Raw genomic sequence first — 27,240 nt, forward strand, 5'->3', positions numbered from 1 at the left:
TCTACATGTGTCACCCCATAATACAGAAAATACTCTAAACATTCAGGATAAAATACTTTTTCAAACATTTGTAACATTTTGTAGAGTAAATGCACGCATGTAATCAGTCAAATTATGTTTTTCAATATCCCTATGTACTGTAAAAACTTTCAAAATGTAGATATGAATAAACCTGTAACCTCTACATGTACTCTAAAGTGGAGATTGGCTCAGTGCAGGAGACAAACAAAAAACACAATGTTTAAGAAAACAGCATTTAAAATATGCACTTTAAATTAAATCTACAGACATAACTTTCTCACCTTGGAATTATAAGGGTCTATCGGCATTCTGAACGATTTTTAGATATTGAGCTTCAAAGTTTTTGCATTCCATATAGCAAACAGTGTGAGTGTGTGTGTGTGCGTGCGTGCGTGCATGTGTGCGTGTGTGTAACATTTGTTTTTTAAATATAAAGTCTTAAAGTGCAAACAACTTATAAAAAAAAAACATTCCATAATGTAAATAAGTTGTCATTTAATAGGAATATGTCAATAACTCAATTTTGACAAAAATGTCAGGTAGAACCTTATAATTCTAAGGTGACGACTTGATAAACCACAATAAAATAAACATAAAAGATTTGTGAAATTGACAGGTACACAAAAAATGCTGTTTTCTGCCTGCAATGTCTTGCCTTAATTGATTGTCATGTAAAAGGAGGGTTTTTGGAGGGGCAGGGATGACCTAAACAAATCTGTTTTTAGTGGATTAGACACTTTACAAGCTGGGTATTTAAAAGCACACTCCAAACAATATATGGATCAAGCCAAGCAGGGGGAAACAATCGATTTAGGCCACTGGCAGGCTAGAAATTAAAGATCGGCAGATGGGCATCCACTGGGAGGATGATTAGAAAAATAAGAAATACATGTGGAAGCTTAGGATGGACATCACCGCCAGCAAATGGGATTCATTGAGAAAATGTGATCAATAGGTGGTAGTTTCTCGCTTGACTGTTCCTCTGTGATAGAGTGGGACTTGGCTTATGGAAAATCCCTCTGCTGATATTAGCTCAGCGTTTTTGTTAGCCATGTGAGTTTAATGTAGAAGAACACTATGTCTTTGATAAATTGCACATTTTTAGATTTGCAGTCAACATGATAGTGATGCTATGGTGGTGGCATAGGTCAGATGTACTGAATAGAAATAGATCTGATTAAAAAAATAAAGGAATTATTTAATAAAATATAAGAAAGGATTGAAGAAGAAGTATATATGCTATTTTTGATTATTTATACAGTGCTCGGCATATATAAGTACACCCCTCACAAATTTTTTAATTCATATTTTTAATAGGAAGTTATACAATATTTTTTGATTATAATATACATTAGATTAGTCAGTATTGAAGACAAATCTGGAGCTGATCTAACAAAATAACTTACAATAACAGTCCAAAAACTAGTACACCCAAATGTGTATGTTATAGAAAAATAATAAATACAAATTTTAAAAATGAGGAAAAATCAAGAGATGCAAAAACAAACAAAAGAAAAGTTGAAATTTTCTTAGTTTGTATTTTTTTGCAATATTTTGCTTGAATTTAGTTTTCTTATCTCTCAATTTCTAAATATGTTTGGTGACTGAAATATTATTTTAATAAATGTATCTGTTTAATAAATCTGTTTTGTTTAAATGCACCAGGATACATTGCCTATATTCACTGAGAAATCTGTAAAATTATGCTGAGCACTGTATATTTTTAGTAATTCCTATTCTTTATATATTTCTATATAATGTGTAGTATTTTAACTATATAGTTTATTAATAATAGTTTCAGTTAAAGTGACTTTCAAATGGTTATATATTTTCCTATTATTACATATATTATATAGTTTCCACAGTTCAACTTTTTCATTTATACAGTAATAACTCAAGGAAACATGCTTACTGAGGAATTTACTGGAGAATGGCTGCTAATGAAATACAGGGATAACCAATGAAATATTAAAAAGACATTATATTGCAGTCATTGTATGCTTAATTTGCTGTGAGTTTTTTTCTTACATTTTCTTTTCTTTCATAGTAAAAAAAAAAACTTGTATATCATGATAAACTGTATATTTTTATGTTATATTTTTCGTCAGTTCAGTACCTTGCAACAATAACATACTGAGTGTTTTCCTCTTACCAATGTAATATGTGCCATGGATTTGGGTGATTTAATTACATTTGTAGGGTCATTAGTAGCAAATTAATAATGCAAATTGTTAAATGTAGCTCTGAAAATAGTAAGAGACCATTTCAATGTTGTTGTTACTATCAGTTCTCTGGATTTAGTTGTGTTATTGATAAAATGCTAATCTGTGAATGTTAGTTTATGAATAAAATGTTGATTTAGATGCAAATAAATATTGTACATTTGTCAATATGAAAAATTCCATGTTTTAGGGAACACTAATATATATATATATATATATATATATATATATATATATATATATATATATATATATATATATATATATATATATATATATATATATATATATATATATATATATATATATATATATATATATATATATATACACAGTTGAAGTCAGAATTATTAGCCCCTCTTTAAATAACTTTTTTTTTATATTTCCCAAATGATGTTTAACAGACAAATGAAATTTTCACAGTATGTCTGATAATATTTTTTCTTCTGGAGAAAGTCTGTTTTGGGTTTTGTCGGCTAGAATAAAATCAAATATTAATTTTATAAAGAACATTTTAAGGTCAAAATTATTAGCCCCATAAAGCAAATTTTCCATCGTTATACAATAACTTGCCTAATTACACTAACCTGCCTAGTTAACCTAATTAACCTAGTTAAGCCTTTACATGTCACTTCAAGCTGTATAGAAGTGTCTCAAAAAATATCTAGTCAAATATCATTTACTGTCATCATGGCAAAGATAAAATAAATCAGTTATTAGAAATGAGTTATTAAAACTATTATGTTTAGAAATGGGTTGAAAAAATCTCTCCGCTAAACAGAAATTGGGGGAAAAAATAAACAGGGGGCTAATAATTCAGGGGGGATGATAAGTTTTTGTTTAATTAGATTTTTTTCAGACCTGTATTTCTACTTAATTTGTATCATAAATTTGTATACTGATTACTAAACCAAATTATGCAATAATTTTATTTATTTTATAATGAAATGAAAACTTTTTTAAAATTGTATTTCTGTTGATGATATCATATTATCGGCTTGTTCTCCTTATTGTTTCCCCTCTGCCATTATAAATCCCTCCCGAGCAGTTTATATTTCTTACCTAGTCCATCTGGAATATCGAGCTTTGCATTGAAAGCAGGCAAAACGACAAGTCAACAAACTAATCACATTTAGAGGGAGAAGGTCATCAACAAAGCCTAATGGGTTTTTGATTCCACTGCAACCTGATCAGTGGGAAACTTTATTTTACAATTAGTCAGAGGGATGATCAATGCAATTGCAATTCAGCCGTGGGGGTCAATCACTTTTCTTATATTAAAATAGCATAGGAAGTAAAAAATTTAAGAGGTGAACAGAGGTCGATGGCTTCAAGCTCTTCCTCAGGTTTTTTCAATGACACTTGACCTTTCTTTTTTCCAGCTTTCTGAGAATCTCTGTTAATCAGCACAATAACTGGAAAATGTTTATTTATTTATTTATTTTTCTAAAATGTTATGTGCATGAAAAAATCGTAACATTTGGAAGAATACGGGTTCAAAATTATCATTCATTCATTCATTTATTCATTTAAATTGTTTTTATTTAAAGAGGGAATGTTGGGTATCTATATATCTACATAATACAGAAAATGCTCTAAACATCCAGGATAGACTACCTTTTTAAACATTTCAAGCTCTTCCTCAGGATTTCTCAATGACACTTGACCTTTCTTTTTTCAGCTTTCTGAGAATCTCCACTGTAAATCAGCACAATGACTGGAAAAAGTTTATTTATTCAGTTATTTGATACTGTAATATAGTCAGGAAAGGGTATAATAAAAATACACCCTGTCCATAATTAAAACTCACTATTGAGAAACACACACACACTTTTGTTCTCAGCCTCTTTCTAGAATATATCTAATTTCTCTTTTAGAATGCGTCTAATTACATTTGCAATGAACTTAAACTATTCTTTTTTTGTATTACTGAGTAACCATAGTATTTTTTATAAAAAATTTTGTAGTATTTTTATGTAATTTATGTCATGTTTATATCATGTCATGGCAATTATGTCATGTTGGCAACTTGTTTCAAGTTCGGGTTTTATTGAAATTTATAAAGAAAAAATAAACATTAACTGAAAAGTGGTCAAAAAGTGAATTGAATTTATGTTGAACATAATGTTGCAATATTAGTGACATAAAGGCCCAAAACCAATTCTAGAATTGGGACACTCCTACCCCTTCACGCGAACTTGCAAAACAAGGGGTAAGAGTGTCCCAATTCTCTTTAGTTTGAAGGCGTTGTACTGAGTGGAGGGGCTAGATAGCACTTGAAACTGAGATTTTTCAGGACCACACTCAAAACCAAGAGGTATAAAAATTTCCCAGAATACACCGTTTACAACATCAGCATGGCTGCACACGGAGTCAGGAGATGCACAAATTAGTATTTTTTGTTATTATTACAAATTTTTACAACAAACAAGCATGTTTTAATACTTTCATAACAGCATTCATGTTTTACCGTCATGCTTAAAAAAAAAACGCTAATATAAAAACCGCAAAATTCCACAACATACTTTCAAATCTGACACTCGATGACACTCGAATACCCTGTATCTGCTATAATGCTAATGTTGTTTTCATGCGTTTACATTGATGAATATGGCCACGTGTAAATGCACAGTACAGTTACGAGCTTATGGCCACATTATATCCATTTCCTGAATATAAACACCAAACAATAACGCAACTGGAAAAACTCGCGATCGTCACTCTCATATGAAATAAGAGATCATGATGACATATTATGACGTGTGCGGGTGTTTCCTCTATTGTCACCTGGGGATACTCATCCCGAGGCCCCCAGAGATTATGCAGCGCCATTGATGCGATCCAAGACCTTTGAAGAAATAATGCCAAGATATCAGTAGTCCTGGACCAGGCCATATCCTGAGCTGATGCTGTGGGGGTCTTGGAGGAGTGGAGTGCAAGGGTCCTGAAAGAACACAGTGACAGACGAGTCCTCGCATTGATCCTGTGGGCCAACCTGATCACCCGCCGGTGACCTACTCACACCTGCAGTTCTCCACAATGGACGTCCAGCGTTCTCCAGTCTCCAGCACCTAGATTGCAGCCTCACACAGGAAGTTTGGCCAGAGGAGAAATGGACGTGCCAAAATGAGCCTGGTTTCTCTGAAGTTTTTTTTTTTCCTTCACTTCGTCAGTTGGTTAAGTTTGTTCCTCGCCACTGTCGCCACTGGCTTACTTGGTTTGGGACTTGTGGAGCTGCGCATCAATAGATTTGCTCTTGAGTGTTTGGACTTTCAGCAATTTAAACCACACTGAACTGAACTAAACTGAACTTCAACTCTGAAAACTGGACTTTACTAGAACTTCTATGTTAAACTGCTTTGGCACAATCTACATTGTAAAAGCGCTAGAGAAATAAACATGAATTGAATTGAATTGAATTGAATTGAATTGAATTGAATTGAATTGAATTGAATTGAATTGAATTGAATTGAATTGAATTGAATTGAACTGAATTGAATTGTTGTAGTGCTGTCCCATTTCTTAGGGGTAAATTTTGAAGCCCTTCATCTTCACACCCTGTTTCAGAGAATAGGGGTACAAAAATAGAATTGGGATTGGGACAAAAAGTACATTAAGAAAGAAAATATTATAAATGTATAGCAAACGTGATATTTAGCAATTTTGAAATGGTCTTTTTTTGCTGTTTTTGTCTTACCTACCCATTTACTCCCATTAATTCCAATAAGAAAAGATAGATTAATCAATTATTTTTAACTAGAGGCTTTAGTGTAAAAATAAAGTCAGCTCAAAACTCTTTTCACTGTATTTTGTACAGATGTCCAGCATGTGAAATAAACCTGTCAAAACTGCACACACCCTTCTGAGCATCTACATTTTTTCCTACATCATTCACTTCCAAAAATGTCCTGCACAGAGTGTGTATGGTGCAGTTGGGAAGGTATTTATGAATCTGCGATCACACCCAAAGTGTGTGTTAAAAAAAGCTTTGATATGAAATATGTAAGAGGTCTGTCATTGCCTTTTACGCATTTCCGATATATCAATATGCCATTATAATTTCATCACAATAAAGGGCCCTTATAAAATTACTGCTGTATAATTGCACTCTTCCCGGATTTGAGTTATTGACCTGGAGACTTCCACTCAAATTTACTCCCTTTGTTAAGCTTGTGACTGGACCATTGTCCCCGGAGGGGGATCTAACCACCACTGTAAGTGAATCGTTATAGGGTTTCACCAAGGGCACATGCTTTGGAAGAGTAAATAATGGAGAAAGCACTCATGGGTGCCTATAATTAACCATTCTCTCTCTCTCTCTCTCTCTCTCTCTCTCTCTCGCTCTCTTTCAGACCCAGCGGCGGTGGATTTTGAGCAATATGAACTGTCCACTTTGGCTGATGCTCTGAGAAGTTACATTCAGGACTTGCCCTGCCCGCTCATCCCAGCTGTAGTGTACAGTGAGCTGGTCTACACTGCTCAGGGTAAGCTGACCTTATGGAGCTCAGCACAAAACATGTAAGCCAGACTTGTCCTGAAGAGTTTAGCTCCAATGTCTCTAAACACACCTAGCTGGATGAAAAGTGAGACCTTAATTAGCTTGCTCGAGGGTGTTTAGCTGGAGTTGGAGCTAAACTTTTCAGGACAGTGGCCCTCCATGAGATAAACTGTATATATAATAAAACAACAGATTTAAACTTTATATAAAGTATTATACAGAAGTAAAAAAAAACACTTCAAGCTGTCATTTAATTAGCTGGATACTATTTAAAGATGCACACGTCAAAGTCTTCTCTTTATTGGCTTCAATTTTTTTTTTTACTCTAGAACATATGTCTTGTCACATTTGCCATTATTTAAACAATATATTTAAACTCACAAATCTAGAAATATTGTGTCCGTGAATTTATAATTAAGAACTTAAAGGGATAATTCACCCAAACATGAAAACTATGTCACTGTTTACTTGCCCTTGACTTGTTCCAAACTAGTTTGAGGTTTTTTTTTTTTTTTAAAACAATGTTAAAAACAAATGAAAATATTTTGAAAAATCTTGCAAACATGTAACAATTGACTTCCAGTTGTAGGAAAATAATGTAATGTAATTTTCCAGTAGTTCCAAATAGGGCTGGGCGATAAAAGCAGTATCGATATTTAAAGACTAAACACCGTTGTCAATATTGATAAAAAATTCAGTATATAGTTTCGGTATGAAGCACTATAGTTTTATTAAAATGTGGCTGCTGAATGTGTGCCTTGGAAGCAATTGCAATAAGCTTAGGGTGTAAGTTTGTCATTTCCAATGGAGGCACCTAGTTGCAAATAGGAGCAACACGCACATGTTGTGCAAGCAGCACACACGTAAACTGCACGCGATTTCCAGCCACTCCTAGTTGAAAACATCTCAACTTTTCCGAATGCTGCAAGCGCACTGTGATTTATGCTAGTAGAACTAACCAATCTGCTTCACACTTTGTATGGACTATACTGTACACATTTCAGTAATAACGATAGACTAATTACCTCAGACAAACACAGCACAACCAAACACTGCATGTGATTTTTACTATTTCTATAAACTTGCATCGGAGCTGCAGCAATGATTTGTTTATCTGTCGTCCTCTGAGAAAACAGTTGATGGTCACCTAGTTATGAGAAACGCCAGGGGAGCATGAGCGCAAAATCCATTGTAAATGGTCAAGGAATCTACACACACGCACTTGTCACTTCAGGTCAGAATAACAACACATGTGAAAATGAATGTGGTGGCTAGCAGCAGTGAGGAGATTGTAAATAAAAAAGAATGCAAGGATGTCACCAGAGTGGCTTTTGGGTTTCTTTTCTTGTGCTTCCTTGCCACTAGCTCCCCATCTGAAAGAGTTTTTAGCTTAAGGCGTAATGTAGTCATCCAACTTCACAGTTTGTAATGTTGTATTTGAATAATGATGATTAGTTCTTTTACTTGACAGCTCAGATTTGATTATCACAACTTGTGTTGTTGACAGAGTTTGAGGTTTACTGTATCATTATTATTCACACCTTAAAGTTTGCTTTGATTGTTCAGTATTTGCACTTTACCATTGCACATACTTTGTAACATTTTATTTATCAAATTTAAGAGTCTCTTTAACACTGTTTATGTTTATTTATTTTAAAAAGATATCAGATTGTGTTTAACTATTTTTGTTTTTGACTATTAAAACTATTTGCCTTAGTAATGTTGGTAAATTAAAATAAAGTGGTTAAATAACAAAAAACCCTAATGTTCCTAAATATATTGGTAAAAATGTTAAATATTTATCGATATCGAATAATATGAAACATGATATCATGAACTTTTTTTTGCAATATTGCCCAACCCTAGTTCCAAATACTGTGGAAGTCAGTGTTTACCGGCTTTAAGCATTCTTCAGTATATCTCATACTGAAGTATAACAAAAAAATTATAGTTTGGAACAAGTCAATGGTTGAATGTTCATTTTTGGGTCAATTGTGCCTTTAATAATTTTTAGCATAAGTGGTGTTAGTGAGGCCAGCAGGGGGTGCTCAACGAATGGTCTGTGTGAGTCCTAATGCCCCAGTAAAAATGAAGGGGACGCTATACTGTCAGTGAGCACCGTCTTTCAGATGAGACGTTAAACTGAGGTCCTGACTCTCTGTGGTCATTAAAAATTCCATGGCATTTCTCGTAAAGAGTGTCCCCAGTGTCCTGGCTAAATTCCCTCTCTGCCCCTAACCATCATGGCCTCCCAATCATCCCCATCCAATGAATTGACTCTATTACTGTCTCTCCACCTATAGCTGGTGTGTTGTGAGCGCACTGGTGCCTAGGGCTTCACGATTCTGGCAAAAATGTTTTTGGTTTAAAATCAAGATCACGATTCTTTCTCTCGATTCTGTAATTATAAAATTAAGGTTAATATGAGTAGTCTATTATTATTGTTAATACTCAAACATATGGTAAAACAACAATAATATTAGGCCTGTGTGTAGATATGCTGTTGCTTAATATGATAAATTTTGTACAGTCATTATGCTGGACTTGAACAGACTTTCAATGTGTCCTGTTTGTTAATTCACAGTAAAATGATGACATCAGAATACAACTATTCATAATTATGAAGTTGATGTATTATGTTTAAGATATGTGCTTGTCGTCATTATTAGACCATTTGTTTTCACTGGTAAAATTAGAATTTTGTCATTTGACTCCTACTTGCATTATATTCAACATTATAGGCTAGGGTTGTTATACTGACACAGTAAACATTTATTTTCATGCACAACACATTGTGTTTGCTATGAAAGAAAAAACAAATCAAATGCTTCTCATAATCGTAACTGTAAAATGCGATATGATCATTTAAATGTGCGCACAAGTTTCACTTTCACTTCCGAGTGCAGCTCATGGCCGCCGTCACTGTGAGAAAAAATACATACATGCAAATCAAACCTCCCACACGGCCCTAAAACAATCGCTCTGTGCAACAAACTGAACGTTATTTACAACTTCATTACCTGTTATCCACAGCCTATGCAGCTTCTGTTCACTAAAGTAGGTGTCATAGATGGGCACGCACGCGTTCTCTGCAATGTTGCCAGATTGGCCGGTTTTGAATATATTTTTCGGGTAAAAATGACATAGGCATAGTGTAAAACTGGGCGGTTTTGTAACGGCGTGCCCGCGAGCCCTGGTCTTCATTTAAAAACCTGTATGATCCCCCAAAGAGGTGCCATAGCACCCATTTTCCACACACAAACGCTTACAACAGTTGTGATCTCCCAACAAGATTACAGATTGTTGGGCGATGCCTTTTAATTTTCAGCTGGTTTTAGACTGGAAACAGTCAGCTACGTCTGGCAACACTGGTTCTCAGAAGTAAACAAACAGCTGGAGGTCAGCTCATGAAGACAGAAATGACATTTTTGGGTGAATTATACCTTGTAAATACATTATGTAACACTTTTAACGCCATTTGAAAGTGTCAATGTTGCCGTTAAGACTTGTGCGATCGCCTTGCTTCTCTCCTGACCTTGAAAATATAATTGGCTGAATCATAGAAAAAGCTGAATTAAGATCGTGTGTAGGGTCGAATCGAGATCGTGATCTTTTTTCGATTAATCGTGCAGCCCTACTGGCACCGTTTTCCTGTGGCTGCCGTCGCATCATCAAAGTGGATGCTGCACACTGGTGGTGGTGTGGAGAAACCCAAGTACCCACCCCTCCACCAACCCACCCTCATTATTGTGAAGCACTTTGGGCGTAAAGCTATACACGATAAATGCACTATATAAATAGACATTACATTACAAAATGCAATGCCATAGATCACTATTGTCCAGAGTTGCAACATTCATTCATTCATTCATTCATTAAAAACAGTGCTAAGCATTTAAATGAAATGTACTAATTAACCCTTTCTGGAAATTACAGTTAATGGTGACTTTTAGTTTTCATAAAAATTTGCTAATGCAATAGCTCTATGTGAATAAAGTGAATGAAATGGATCAGTCGGATAATCTGGACTCGCTGAAAGACTACAGTAAGAATCAAAAGAATGAACTGTTCATGAATCAGGCAACATTGAACTGCATCTCTTTTGAACTGTAAACTGTGAAGGATGCCAGTAAATATAAAGTCAATAACAAAAGGTGTCACTTTTATGATTGTGCAGCTTTTTCATATTTTTTTGTAAGCATCAATTCATTCTTCATAAGCGCCTTCCAGTTCAAAATAAAAGTCTTAAAGGTTTGAAAAGGCATAAGGGCAAGTTTAATAAAATGTCAGAAATGAAATGTGTAAATTCTCCTGAGTTAAAATGCAGAATTAAAATAGGCGAGTGGGTTTGTCCTCTTCAAAAAATAAATGTTTAACTTTTCAGTGGGCAGAAAGAGGCTTGAGAGAGGCTGCATATGTGTGTGTGTGTTAGTGGGGGCGCTACTGTGCTGGAGGGTATGTTCACACCATCTCTCTCTGACCTCGCTCTGCATTACACCCACTGAAAATGAAACAAGCAAAACACAGAGTCTGCCTCATCTTTTAGACATGCTTGCTTGCTTGCTTAGAAGTGTTGCATGACTTAGTAAGGACAAACAGAATTATGTAAGCAGCCTCGCTGAATAATCCCGCATCATGTTTCAGTTGCCTGAGACTCCTTTTGCAGATTCAAGACAATTTATACTTGCTGAATAACGTTTAAGGAAATAAAGTGCTAAATATCAAATTATATTACTTGTATGAATTTAACTCGTATTATTCGTATTATTACATTTGCTTTAAAAAATACTTTTTTGCTTTAGTTTTTTTTTTACTTTGACAACTTTTTTATTTACTTTTAGGCATTGACCTCATGTGGGTCAAAAATGAGACATTCCATTTTAGTGTCGGAATCAAATAAAAAGTACAAAATGATTTTAAAAACATCGAAAGCATACTATAGTACTACCCAAAAGAGGTACAGTATATTTATAACATGCTTATAACATGCTTATAATTGGATATAGGTCACAATTGGATATGGGTCGCAATTAAAAGAACGTTTGTTAATGGACAAGCAAAAAAATTCAGAAATAGGCAACAAATCGGAATTAGGCATCAAGACCCGACAGTGTATGCTACTTATGGTCAGAAACAGCATCTTAGTAGTAAAAAGCAAGTCGATGTCATAGCTTACAGTGTTACAAATGAAATGACACCACATCTGAATAAGAATTCAAAGTTATAGTTACTAAAATCTAAACAAAGCAGTCAAGTGTTTTGACGTTCTGCTTATGCATATCTGTCAGTCACTTACTTCCTAGTTCCTAGTTTGACCGATGAAGAATTTAGCCAATGGCTGCACGATTCTTTTGAAATATGGTGACGTTTATTCATCTATTGGACACGTTGTTGTTTTATTGCACTCTGAGCGCTGTCACTGGTTCAATGGGCTGTCAATCATTATGAAGGTGACACTGTGGCTCCCAGCAAGAAGGTCACTGGTTTAAGTCCTGGCTGGGTCAGTTGGCATTTGTGTTTGGAGTTTATTTGCTTGGATGTTTGTGAATGAGTGTATATAGATGTTTCCCAATACTGGGTTGCAGCTGGAAGGGCATCCGCTGTGAAAAACATATGCCTGTATAAGTCGACTGTTAATTACACTTAGGTGGTCCCTGATGAATAAAGGGACTAAGCCAAAGGAAAATGAATGAATAAAGATATTTAATTGTAAAAACAAGTTCCGTGATCAAATATTTTACCAGTGTGTTTCTTAATTTGTTGTTTATTTCTATGACACAATCTCCATTATACTTTGTGACTAAGGCTGTATTTACACTGCATGGCTCAAGTGATTCAATTCCGATTCTTTTCTCCCATGTGGCACAGATCAGATATGGCTTATGTACATGTAAGCAGGAAAAAATCACATGGATTCTGATTTACTCAAATCAGATTCAGGCCGTGATCATATGTGCAAATGTATCTGATATGAATCGTATCTGTGCTCTCATGTCTGCTGTGTAAGTGAGTAGATCGGATTTTCATCTGTCAATGTAAATCGCGCGTCATTAAAAACCATAGTGAATGAGTCCCAAACCCTAAATCTTATATACACAAGGACTGAAAAGCTTTTATATTGTCATGTAGCACAAGTATTTAAGCATGTTAACGAGAGAGTGCAATATCCGCCACATAACCAATATAGACCATTTCGATGTGGTCATGTTATTGGCCCATGAACATTTCCTGTTTGTTATCAAACTATTTCATAACTGTAATGAAGCAATTCAATCATAACTTAATGTTAAAACAGCTATCATAACATTATTTATAAATATGTGGCTCTTTTTAGATTCTTTAAAGCTATGGAAATAAAAAATGCAAAACAGGAAATACATTGGGACCATTGTTTTTGTTTGCACCGCTCAAAATGATCTATAAACTAATATAAAACTATTGCATATACATCACGTGCATAAATCAAGCCATGGGCATTACATTGAGATGCCTACTGGTTTAAAAAGGCCCAGATTAAAAGAAGATGGCAAAATGAGAACTTTTCTGTCATAAACTATAGTAAAACAACGTGTCAAAAAAATTTTAAAAATGAAACCCTGCGAACAGGTTTCATACAGGAGAAAATGGCGCTCTTTTATTATCAGCTGTCAGTGAGCGCCCGCTCATTTTTTCCTGGTCATTGCGCCTTTGTCATGTGCAGTGTAAATGCACACAATTGGATACGAGTCACTTTTAGAATATGATGCAAGCTGGTCATAAAATAATTGGATACAGTCACAAAATCACATTGATCATCAAGATCTTCAGTGTAAATGCAGACTGAATCTTCACTCAAAAAATGACTTTTGCAGCTTGTTCAAACTACTTATTTAAAATGAGTTGAAACAACAGAATTCTTAAGCTTGTTGGGGGGACACCTCAATTGTTTCATGTTCAATCCACTTAAATTACGATGATGTTAACTTAATCAATTTGTGTTTGGACAACATGAAGGAAATGTGTGAAAGTCTGCATTTTTTACAGTGTATTTCTCTGTGGTTTCCACCTTCGGTCTGCAATCTCAAAAACATTAACTATTCATTTACTTCATAATATCTTGATTGATTTCAGGATTGGGCCCACAGAGTGGTAAGTCTAATTGCACTTTAATTAGTTCAATTTAGATTGTGCAGCAGGAACATGTTTGATTGATCGGCCTATGCACCTAATAATTAAATTTTCTGTCTTCAGTTATACCGGCACTGTTATGTGAGCTACTTTAAATGAAATTCCTTTTGAAAGGAAGAAACTTATATTAGTTTTGTGATGCAGTGAGCAGAAATCAAGGCAATGACTCCATATAATACACTTGGGGTTATAAAACATTTCGTGTCTTCAAATCGTATAGTGCTAAGTCACTGTAAAATGTGCCATATGGCATATTCAGCATTTGTGCATCAACCGTTCTAAATAATCAATGGTCTATTATGGCAAATAAGCTTTTCTGGAAAGTCCCTTTGTCATGGGGTGCTCTTAACAATGCCAAATCCCACCTCCCTGTTCTCTGGATGAAATCCATTCGATTGTGAAATCAGGCTTGCTTTTTTGGATATCCTTAATTTAATCAGCAAACCAATTTGTGCTATTAGATCCAGTTTTTAAGTACCACGTAATCCAGAACTGAGTTTTATAATGCATGACTTGAGGGTTATACAACTGAATTCAATTTGAGCTTCAAATCTAACATAAAACAATTATACTTCTAGTAAAATTTGTGGATCAAGATTTTTGGATGTTATCCTGCTCACCAAGGATTTTTTTTTTCATAAAGACATTAAAATAAAGTGGCAAAAATATAGGTCTAATGTAAATATAACTGTGTTCCATCGTTATTCAGCTGAACAGATACGTTTAAATAAAAATGAAACTGTCATTTAGTCTGACCTGTATCTTTTAATACATAAAATAATAAGTTATCACCTCCATTTTCTCTGCATAAAATCCATTTGATTGTGAAATGAGGCATGCTTTTGCTTGATGTTCTTAATTTACTACAAAGACCAATTTAAGGTCTTAAAAGCATTTTTTAAATTGCATGTTGTTCTCAAAAACTGTTTTCAAACTGTAAATCTAACAACTAAAAATATAACGGAAGGCAAGACAAGGCAAACTTTATTTTTAGAGCACAACTTTACACAACTGTAGTTGATCTAAAGTGCTTTACAATAAAATAAAATTTAGAAAAAAAATATATATGTAATAACTGAAATACAGATATGAAATAAAATGTATGGAGTAAAAACAAGTTTTTAAATTAGATTTAAAAGCATCCAATTATGGAGAAATCCTTATGATTTCTGAAGAATCATGTTTGTGATGAGACTGCAGTAAATTCAATGCAATTTATTCACAGTAATAAATACAATTTGACTACTTACTAATTACTAAGTTTTTTAAATTGTAATATTATTTCACAGTTTTATAGTTTTTTCTAAATTTGATCAAATAATTGCTTTGGTTAGCAGAATAAAAGAAATTACAAATCTCAAACTTATAAACGGTTGAATGTTGTAATGTAATGGAAGTTCCATACTGAAATCTGATATATGGCCACATATGAACATATACCAAAAAGTTAATTAATATATTTGTAATTCCTGTAAATCTAACATGTTTGTAATTCCAATAGGAAAAAAAAATGTAATATTAATTTGCGATTAATTTGAAATATTTAACGTGTTTATATTCAATGCAATTAACGCAGTTGCAGTTTTTTTTCCTGTTGTGGTCGATGTGTGTTCAACATGCAAAGAAATATGGATAAGACCAAGGAAGCACTTTTAGAAGGAAATTTCAGTATAAAACTATTAATGTCGCATTACCAGGCTATCCTGCATTTTCTCCAGAGTTTCATCTAATTTCGTATGTTTCATTTTTAATCTTTCGACTTTTGTTTTAATGGAATTTGATACCACATGGCAAACGGAAAGAAAAACCCCAGCATTTCGTGACTCGGTGGTCCTTTAAGATAATCAAAAATTGCTGTTTACATGGTAGACTCTTAATAAAAGTATTATCTTAATCATATTAAAATCGGAGAATTGATGTACTCAGTGAAACTCTGATGATGGTGCGAGCTGTCAAAGACAGCGCATTCTGTCGTGTTTCCCCTTTAAACGCAACTTTTGTAAAGCGTCTGCTTCACGTTGCTGTGTCCGAATCCTTGTGAAATACAGCCATACTTAAGAACGCTTAGTTTAAGCAAATTTAATGAACGCAATCGTGCGTGTTGAATCTAAAGGGAATTGCTCCAGCTGTGCTGTCCTGCGCATTGTGTGTGTGTGTGTGTGTGTGTGTGCACGCGTGCGTTTCCTAGCAACAAGAACAAATGCCTAAACATCACCGATTTCGCCGTCCGTATCCCTCAAAGTTTTTTAAATGTTTAGAGATGGTTTGACCAAAGTCCCTGTAAGAATTAGTCTTTGGTGTAACACAACGTGTACCTGTGAGTGCCTTTGATGTACCGCTTGATGCTTCTTACGTCCTTGTTGCAGCACCAGTGGCAACAAAATTAAGCACCAAAATGTATATGCTGATTCCTGGATCATGCTTGTGAGAGACTGTTCTCACTCTCAGGTCACATCATTCAAAAGAAAAGAGCCACATTGTCCCTCGATAATGTCAACAGACTGGACTGTCTTAGCAACTGGCTGAATGTAAAGGAGGACTAAGCAAAATTGTCTTTTACTGTCAGCAATGCAACTTTTCAATGAGTGCAATTGTTTGTATTCAATACTTTATTATTATTATAATTTTCCAATTTCCATATTTGCAACGCCTGTATTTTGGCATTTTTTTGCAGTCCACTTAGAATCCAACATGGAAATCAAGTTTTTCTTTATTGGCATTGATTGTTTTGAAATTCAAATGGCATTAACATGCCTGTGTTTTTATTTCTGTAATAAATATGGCTGTCAAGCCAGGATCTTGATGGTTTATTGTGGGTATGTTGTTTACATCAAGAAAAATGTGTTACAAGTTAAACAAAAATTCTAATAAACAATTATATTCTGAATTTAAATAGTTTTTTGTCTTGTGTTTACATTAATCACGATTATAATCGCTATATATATATATATATATATATATATATATATATATATATATATATATATATATATATATATATATATATATATATATACGTAATTTTTTTTCTTTTTTAAATATTTCGCAAATGATGTTTAACAGAGCAAAGAAATTTTCACAGAATGTCTGATAATATTTGTTCTTCTGGATAAAGGCTTATTTGTTTTATTTCAGCTAGAATAAAAACAGTTTTTAATTAAAAATACAAGATTTTAAGGTCAAAATTATTAGCCTCTTCAAGCTTTATATTTTTTTCCAATTGCTACAGAACAAACCATCGTTATACAATAATTTGCCTAATTACCCTGACCTGCCTAGTTAACCTAATTAACCTAGTTAAGCATTTAAATGTCACTTTAAGCTGAATACTAGTGTTTGATTAGACATATCTTATCAAATATTATATACTGTCATCATGGCAAAGATTAAATAAATTAGTAATTATAAATGAGTTATTAAAACTCTTTAGAAATGTGTTGAAAAATTCTTCTCTCCATTAAACAAAAATTGGAGAAAAAAAGTTCAACTATTAGCCATTTGTGCAATATTTTGTAATATATGTTACATATATGACATACTGTATATAGGAAATCCTAACATGAACTTGTATGCCATTTATGTCGTTTGCATATATTGACATGCAGTATTGGATTTCTATATGGGGTCCTTTAAAAGTTCACTAGACTCGTTCTTGTTGAGTGTCTATGTCTGATTCTAAGAGCATTACTCAGTTATATTTCTCATGCCTTGAGCACCGGTGCCCATCTGGCTGGCCAGGAGCCCATGTGCCCTCTTCCAAGAATGCGATTGGCCGTCTGCAGGGCTCCCCTTCCCCCGGTTGTGTCTTGCTGTGTCCAGATGGACTCGGCCAAGTTCCCAGCCGTGGCCTGCAGCCCATGACGCTGGCCTTTATTGAGCAGGGGTCAGTCTCTATCGGTAATCTCCGGGTGGGACCGTCCGGCTCCAGACTGGGGCCATGGGTGTCTGTGTCCCTGCATGCATTACTGAGTGCGTGCGTACAACTTGTGGATAGAGAGCTCTTGTAACGGTGGTCAGTGCGTCTCAGGCCAAGGTCAAAGTACTGACCCGTTTTCTGATCAGCAGATTGTCAGACATTCATCATTCGACCCCCTCTGTTCATAACCTTTGACCTTTTAGCACTTATCTTCTATAAGCACTGTGGTTGAAGCATCTTAACCAGCCCAACACCTTAATGGCTTTGTTCATGGTCATAATTCATGCGAAAGTGCAGTTGGCTGGGGATTTTTTTGTGCGTCTGTCTGTGTGCAGTCTTTATTTACACAGAAAGAGTTGATACAGGTTTTACTTAGTGTATTGCAAAACTGGTCTATCTGCAATCTGATCCCATTGACATTGAATTGTGATTACTTGGAAACATACAAATGAACATAAATAAAAGTGAAATCAGAAAATAATAATAATAATTATTATTAAAGTTGATAAAAACTTTTATCTTTTAGTAGATAGTAGATAGTAGTAGTCTTTTAGTAGATATATTATTTGAGATACTTACTTTGTTTACCAAATAAGTAGATCTAATTAGATTTTCATTGTAAGCATGAAATAAAAGTTAAAAATGTATATTTTTTTATTTCATATATTAACTTTTAGTTATGATACTCCTAAAATCATTCCACATAAATCTGCAGATTTTTTACAAAAATCTCCGCAGAAACAGCAAAAAATGTCAGCATATTTGGTCTGGCCCTACATATAGCCCATGTCTTTGGACTGTGGGGGAAACCAGAGCATCAGGAGGATCACCAGCGATCTAGCCCATGCAGATCATCGGAGAACTACAAATCTGCTGGTATTTGGACTACAAAATCCAGTCATGCAACACACATACACCTGCTCCAAGTCTCTATTGATTACACTCCCACAACTGATGCTGCTCAAGGACTGATTACACTACACTAATTTATGGCTCACTTTGAGACTCATTGCTGAGTCTTGTTATACTAAACTGTGAACATTACGACGCGTTTTCCTTGCCTTACCTTCCATGTTTGAACCTTGCTTTGTTTTGTTTGTTTTACATTGTCTGCTTCCTGCCTTTTGGCCATCTGGCTGTTTATTGACCATGACTCTGGATTGCCCGTATACATCTGTTTGCTCCTGTGTTGACTGTTGCTTGCCTGACCATCCTGCTAATAAACCCTGCGTTTGGATCCGCACCCTTGTTGTCTGCGTCACTTCATATTACACATTCACACACATAAACTATGGCTAATTTAGTTTATTAAATTCCAGAGGATTTTGCGATTAAAATATATAAATAAATATAAAAAATTATATGTATGTATATATATATATATATATATATATATATATATATATATATATATATATATAAAAATTTACCATATTAGGTAGCCTACTACAGTAATCTAACACAATGACAATGACACAAATCATAAAAATATGCACACCTACTATGTTAGGTGTGCAATCTGACACAATGACAATGACACAAATCATAAAAATAAAGCTTATTTATTTTGCTCTCTTGTCAAGGCAAGATCTAAAACAGATCTGAAACGGTAGGGATTAAGCCAAAGGAAGGTTGAATAACCCTTATTTTTATCAAGATCTTAGTTTCTCTCATATTTCACTCCTCGGAGCATCTGACATCATGTACCTCAATCAGGACATGCGTTAGGGCTTCCCCTACCGTAATACACCTAAAACACAGATTGCCGTAAAACTTGTCAATGGCAGGGAAGTGTTTTCTCTTGTTAACTGCTGGAAATAGTTAAACGAAAACACTTCGATTTTACGCACACCATAATACCAGCCATACATGTAAAGCAAAAATAATGTCCTTCAATTCGGTCACGTCCAGTGGCTGTCATCCTTGAACCAATCTCCATCATTGTCAGCCGCTTGCTTTTCTGTTTGTTCCATTGCTCCATTTGTTAGATGTTTCCCACTTTCTCTTGCAGTCTGAAGTGCGTCAAACGCACAAAACGGACAATTCGCGCCACAGGATGCCTAATCCAATCTTTGCATTGACTTCACATGTAAATCACTCGCACTTCATCCACTTCTGCTTACTGCACAGGCTGCAAAACAACTCCGCCCCCCTTTCATGTAATGTTAAGACATTATTTTTCGAGAGACACTCAAATACATAACTCGCTCTGCGTATGCAATGTCTATAAGTCATGTAAAACAATTACTTGCAAAGTGAAATAAATATAATTTGATTATATGGTTTGGAATTGGATGTTTTATGAGATTATTTACATTTTTTACAATTATTTTGCGCATAATTGAGAATTTTGCAAGATTGCAAAAATTTTCGACTTTTTGTTGATTTTGCGTTGGATTTATATATATATATATATATATATATTATATTATATTATATTCAAATTTAGATGTAATATCATTCATTCTGTTTTATGATCATTTATATACTAAAATTTATTTATTGTTTATCTAACATGCATAGTGTTTTCCTACATTACATGAAATATGAAATATATGTCCTATTTAAATCCCCTAATTTTTATTATCCCTTATGTTTATAATATCATAATTCCTGTATAGTTTACTATAAAATTAAATCATTTCAAGTTTTTATGTATTTAAACATATGTTTTTGTCAAATAAAAATAATATATAAATGTATTTAAGAATCATAACTTTTGTCCCCAACTCTTGTCCCCTAATGTTCAGTGGTGCTGTCAGAGTTACGCCCATATTATAAGAACTGTAGGGTTGATATTTAGTCTTTTAGTACCTGCCAATGTTATTACTGCATCATTAAAATTATTGAAAACATCTATTCCAATGACAACCGTTTACAAGTCTTGAGATTCATGAAAATAATGTGTTGTGTCTTGAAATTAATATGGTATGCATACAAATGAAAAGATTTGACATAACCCTGCATCCATAATGTGCAAACGAATTTGGTTATTTTTGGATTATCAATTATTTAATATAAATTATATTATATGTTATTTATGCTTATAATCATAATTTTCAGCACAGCATGTTATTACTTAATTATAAATTAAATTCCTTTCATGTTTATAGCCCTTGATCACTGTATCCACAAAAGCAGTTTGTAAAATAATAATAATAATAATAATAATAATAATAATAATAATAATAATAATAATAATAATAATAATAATAAAATAAATAATTTTATCTTTTTTCATATTGATCAAAGTTGGCTGCCGTGATTCATCAAGTGATGGTGACAAGAGTTAGAACAAGGCATACATTATGAATAAACCGCACTATCAGCAGTTCATTCTAAGGAAATTCCCCCTCGTTCTCTACTTTCCAGAGTGGCTGATGTTTTGCATTGATATCCCGTATCCCTGTTCCTGTGGCTGATGAAGACAAATATTCATTGTGTTTAAGGGACTTAGGGATGAAATGCTCATATCTTTTCCTTGCCACCAGGGTACACTTTAGCTCAACTAAGCCCGGATCACAGATGCTGGCCTTTTCGCTGTGGGAAAGCCCTTCTCAAAGGAGCTCATCAATAAGTTGAATACTGTCGAAATAACTGCATTGTCCTTGCGGTGCTCATAGACAATGGACTCGAGGGTAATGTTAGGGTAGCACTTTAACTCCTGCTGAGCTGACTCTCCAGTCTCCAGGTTGTAGGTTTTGTAATGTCCCCAAATGTTCAGTGCTGCTGTCTGAGTTCAGATGAGTTACACCTATATTATTAAAACTGTAGGGTTGATGTTTAGCCTTTAGTCCCTGCTGGTCAATGAAGGTACTGCATCATCTTGTTGTTAAAATCATCTTTTCCATTAACAACCGTTTGAAAACAATTTATTTGGGCTAAATTTAAAGAAACAAATTAAGTTGAATGTTACTAAATTTAATTTGTTTTTTTAAATTCAACACATAAATTGTTTGCAACAATTTTGAAGGCATCATAATAGTTGAATTTATAATTAGTTTTTGTACAACATTAATAAATTATTTTCTGTCTGCTCCCTTTCGTATCACAGATCAGGAGTGTTGTGACATCAGCTTTTGACAATTTGAATGCCTCTTTAAAATTGTCTTTCTGTATTTCAGAGATCCAAAGCATGGAGGAGTGCGGACAGCAGCTGAAAACAATCCTGGACTCTCCCAGTGTCCCTCAGGCTAACCACCAGCTCCTGGTTCATCTGACCCGCCACCTCAGCAAGGTGGCCCAAAGTGGGGGAGCAGCTCAGGCAAGCCCAAGGCTTCTGGCTCTGGCCTACAGTGAAGCCGTCTTCAAAAACAACCACTTCAGGTACTTTAAATAGCAAAAACAGATTTATTTACTGAGACATAGACGTGACAAGTTTTTAAGTAGCACTTTTGCTCCAATTGTTTAGGTCAGAAAGGTTCATTAAAAAAAAAAAACATAAAATGTGCTGGAGGATAAGATTAATATCCGTATTTATTTGATCAACAATACAGTTACAGATGTAACTTAAAAACGTTAAAAGTTTGTAAAAAAATGACTTGATTCACAAATCAAGTGGTTTAATGCAAGTTTTCTAAAGAGTTCCACTTGCTTAATTTTTCTTTCTTTAATTTTATTTATTATTTGGATTATTTTAATTTATGTTCCTAAACTTTTATGAGCTTATGAACAACAAGAGGGTGAGTAAATGATAAAATTTGTTTTTGTGTTTTTTTGGTACATGTAACTACACATTGGGTCTCATTACTGTCCTGAACTGGCTGCATTATATTTGAAATATGTTTGAAAGAGGCAAGTAATATGTTTTTTATGTTCAGTTTTGTGATTAATTTACACTCACGTTTACACTTGCTTGTGTATGCGTGTTCTTTGTTTCAGCCCGGTTGAACATATGTCGGACCATATCTTTATTCCCCTAGTTTAATTAAAGTGGAGCAGAAAGAGATGAGGGAGCTGTTATTTCTGATCTGTCCCTCAGCCCACTGTTAGACAGCCCTTAATGGCTACAGCTCCAGCACAATCTCCTGAGAGAAACCGCACATAACATACAACAGATGGGAATGCTTATTAAAATGTGTTGCACCACATTACAATCCCTTGTACATGCCATTTGAAGAGTACCCGGAGTGAATGTTGATAACTCATTATTTATGTAACCCGACTGGTATTATGTACGAGATCTTTGTGTCTGACCATAATACACAATCACATTATTGGTGTGTTTTTAACTATTGAGCACATACATAATCTTTTATACCACAGGTTAAATCAATCATTATTTTGATCCCCCTAGTTCTTGACTGTGGAAAAAAGGTTGTAGAGGCAAAATTAATTATGTAAATAATAAGAATTACCATATTGGTTGATGCAGTTGCATTTGCGTGAAAGTGATAGTTGGAGCAGTCATTTAGGTTTATCTCCAATGCATCAAAATTTCATTCGCTGTTTACAAAAAAGTTAGTAATTTTGTGATTCATGTGTGTTTTATATTTATGCTTTCAAAATGCATTGTAGCACTTGTATCTCTGGTTGGACAAAGTTTGATATTTGAAAAGTGATTTTAATGATATTTTTAGTTGTTTGCAATGAAGCTGTGTAGGTTCCGGTAAAAACCAATAAAGGTAAATTGCCAAACTACTAAAAAAAATCATTAAGGGCTCTATCATACACCCGGCGCAATAAGGCGCATGACATGTTTGACGTGATTTGTCAACAACCCTAATTTTCACATTGTACACCACGTTGTTTAAATAGCAGATCCATTTGCACCACTTTGTGGACTCATGTGTGTTCTGGTCTAAAAAGGAAGGTCTGTTAAGGCACATTGTTGACGCGTTGCTATTTTGAAGAACTGAGATAGATCGCGCCATTGACCAGCTGAAAGCAGGTCTAAAGTCCAGCACACAGCACGTTAGTTATGCCCCTGTGCGAGTCGAAATCCTTATACATTGCAATACACAAATATCTTTACATATGAAAACAAAGAAAGAATTAAAATGCTACAAAAAATATTATTTTCTACATAAATATAAACATCACTGCCTCCACGCCTTCATGTCAGGGGGCTTTTTCAGTTTATTCATGACAATTTGCTTTTTATTCATTCATTCATTTTCTTTTCGACTTTATTAAACTGGGGTCGCCACAGTGGAATGAACCGCCAACTTATCCAGCACATGTTTTATGCAGCGGATGCCCTTCCAGCTGCAACCCATCTCTGGGAAACATCTATACACACTCATACACTATGGACAATTTAGCCTACCCAATTCACCTGTACTGCATGTCTTTGGACTGTGGGGGAAACCGGAGCACTCGGAGGAAACAGCACTACCTACTGCACCACTGCGTTGCCACAATTTGCATTTGAATAATGATATTATTATTAGCAGTATTATTTATTATATACATATCTAATAAAAACAAGTTTAGATTTGTCCACCCATCAACCTTAAGAGTAGGATATAATAATAAGAAGGCATAAGAATAGGATGTGTATTGAATATATAATATATCTATAATATATGTTTTTTGAGCACACTTCGTTATTATTGTTCATTTATTCATTTGCTGGAAATTAGAACGGAATTTAGAAAAAGTTTTGAAACAAATCTTTGCACTCAACAAATGGTTTTAAATATGTAGGCTAATGAATGCCTTTAGTAAAGTGCGTACAACACCGTTTTCTTATCCAAGAAAGTAAAGGAGTAAAGTGAAGTAAAGAGAAAATACAGAGGCCGAATGGAGGAGGCTCGCTCTTTATCCTCATCCTGCAGATTGTCTGTTTATCTGTTTTCTTGCTGGTGAAGCATTCAGTTTTTCCATTCACAAAGTCTGCCATGTAAATAGCAAATCCACCATGGTGCAATGCAACTGACTCTTAAAGGAAATGGAAGATGATTGATTAGTTTAATGCACGTTATGCTCAAAACACACCCATAACTCATTAAGAGAATAAGCACAACCCTGTTAGAGCATGCGCCTGGGTGCAAAGCGTATTTTTCATCCTTAAAATAGCAAAAGTGGATTTGGACATGCCATTAATGCTTTTGCACCATGCTCTTTAGACTCTGCGCCTAGATCTTTAAAATAGAGTCCTAAAAGTCACTTGTTAAACTTACAGTTACAGAGCATAAACACCTATGAATCACAAAATACAGAAAATGTTAGTTAGCAGATTTTTTTGGGACAATGTGTTTATCATGTTTTATCTGTGTTTATATAAACTTTATGAGTGTGAATATTTTAATCAAAATATATAATATAAAGTTTGTCTTACATCCAGCCCTGTAATTGTAATAGGATTGCAATATTACATATTTACATTCTATTTTAATAATTTCTTTGTATATACACTAATTTAATTATTTTGTCAGTAAAAATATAGTATTAGGGTGACACGGTGGCTCAGTGGTTAGCACTGTCACCTCACAGCAAGAAAGTTGCTGCTTCAAGTCCTGGCTGGGCCAGTTGGCGTTTCTGTGTGAAGTTTGCATGTTCTCCCCGTGTTCGCGTGGGTTTCCTCTAGGTGCACCTTCTTCCCCCACAGTCCAAAGACATGCAGTACAGGTGAATTTAATAAACTAAATTTATTCAATTCTTATTTGAATAAAATAAATGTATTCAATTCTTAATCAAAGTGTGTGAATGAGCGTGGATGGGTGTTTCCCAGTACTGGGTTGTGGCTGGAAGGGCATGAAAGTAAGGAAAATTAAGCTAAAAGAAAATGAATGAATGAATATAGTATTAATACAAACAATATGTAAATAATATTTTTAATTATTAGAGTCTCCAAATCTCTGAACAGTAGTGTAAACCATATTACTGACTGAATACCAGCTGTGGTATCAGCATTTTACATTTCTAAATATTATGGTAGTGCTGTGTTTTCAGTATTTTTGCTACATGCGATCTCTATAACTAGTCACAGTTAAATAGCCTGAGACTTCACACTCTCCATAAAGTGCTTTACTGAATGAAGGACCTCAGTGCACATAATAAAGAGTAGTGTGCAAGTGAGTAACTGCTAACTCAGTCAGCACATTGTAGTCCATTAAGTCACCTCGCACTTATTTGATTGTGAGCAGCTATCCTGTCCCTCTGCCAAGAGACTCCAGTGGGACTTTCCCTACTCTTAGCAGCCTGTCAATTGTCTTATGGCTTTGGGGCAGTTCAGGGAGAGAGAGAGAGAGAGAGAGAGGGAGAGAGAGCGTAGGGAAACAGAATGCATTATGCCTCAAACAGCCATTTCTGGTTAGTCATCAGCTTCACACACTACCTGAGGTCACTGAGGCGTCACAGGACCTGAATTACAGCTGAATGCATGAGTAAATGAACATTTGCCTATAAAAATCCAATCGAGTTCTGACCATAAACAAGCAGTCGCCAGTTTTATTTCATTGTGTGTGTATGTGTATGTGTGTGTGTGTGCGCGCTTATGTGAATCTGTTTTTTTTTTTTATGTTTTTTTTTTTTTGAGCTTCCTGCGTTTATGATTAGAAGTTGCTTAAGATATGTTATGGTTTTATCTCCCACTTTACTTTTAGGCATAGTGTGATCTATAGTAGTCGAACATAAGCAAATGCTTCACTAAACACAGAAGATCAAAACTACAGAACAAGAAATATTGTAATATTTACTGGTCAACCTTGGAAATAGCTTTAGTGGTGGCTATTCAAAACAACCAGGGAACTTTTTGTAAACCTTTTTGTTAATACACAGATCAAATTGAAAGAATAGCTTGGATTGTAACACAAAGATTACAACATTTTTTAAGGTTACAGCAGTCAAAAATGGCAAGAGGAAAAAGTAGGAAGTGTAGTGTATGAAGTGTGTTTTCAATGGCTTCAACACCTGAAAACAGTACATCACTAGTCTCTCACTGCACTTCACTAGTCTCTCAACTTCAATTCAGTTCAATTCAATTTTGTATAGCACTTTTCCCAATATTTATCATTCCAAATCAGCTTCAAAAAAGGTGTCCATTATTACATTACAGTCAAAATCAGAAAAGTTAAGGAGTTGTGTATAGGGACATTGTTAACCTACAGCAGGGCTATACAATTGGCGGCCAGCGGGCTGAATCCCGCCCCAGAGGCAATTTGTTCCAGCCCTCCAAATAGTGTGACCAAGACATCAAAAATAAATTTAGTTCAGTCGAAAAACGGTCGCTGAAGTGACATGTGTCTGTACAGTACAGCATGAGCTGCAGTTGAAAGCTGTGCAGAGCGTGAGACGAGTGACATTAAGCGAGTGGCGCGGGCAGCTGAAAACATTTGGATATGTTTGCAGAAAAGGCCTTTTGTACAATGCACTGATATCGTTAATAAGGATGCAATCATTAGCCAATTTCACTATTAACCGCGCTTAAATTCATTACAGTTAATTAATCATAAAGGCTTCTCAATGCTCCA

At 34.6% G+C, this 27,240-nt stretch overlaps 1 protein-coding gene across 1 annotated transcript in view; it reads left to right on the forward strand.

Moving 5' to 3' along the window:
• pik3r3b (phosphoinositide-3-kinase, regulatory subunit 3b (gamma)) overlaps positions 1-27,240 on the forward strand; it is a 285,238-nt gene that overhangs the window by 125,260 nt on the left and 132,738 nt on the right. The window contains exons 5-6 of the mRNA XM_056460081.1: positions 6,596-6,727; positions 21,949-22,150. Coding sequence (XP_056316056.1) covers positions 6,596-6,727; positions 21,949-22,150 — 334 coding nt within the window. The remainder of the gene's footprint in view (positions 1-6,595; positions 6,728-21,948; positions 22,151-27,240) is intronic.

Source organism: Danio aesculapii, chromosome 6, assembly GCF_903798145.1.
Source record: "Danio aesculapii chromosome 6, fDanAes4.1, whole genome shotgun sequence".
NCBI classification, from domain to species: Eukaryota; Metazoa; Chordata; class Actinopteri; order Cypriniformes; family Danionidae; genus Danio; species Danio aesculapii.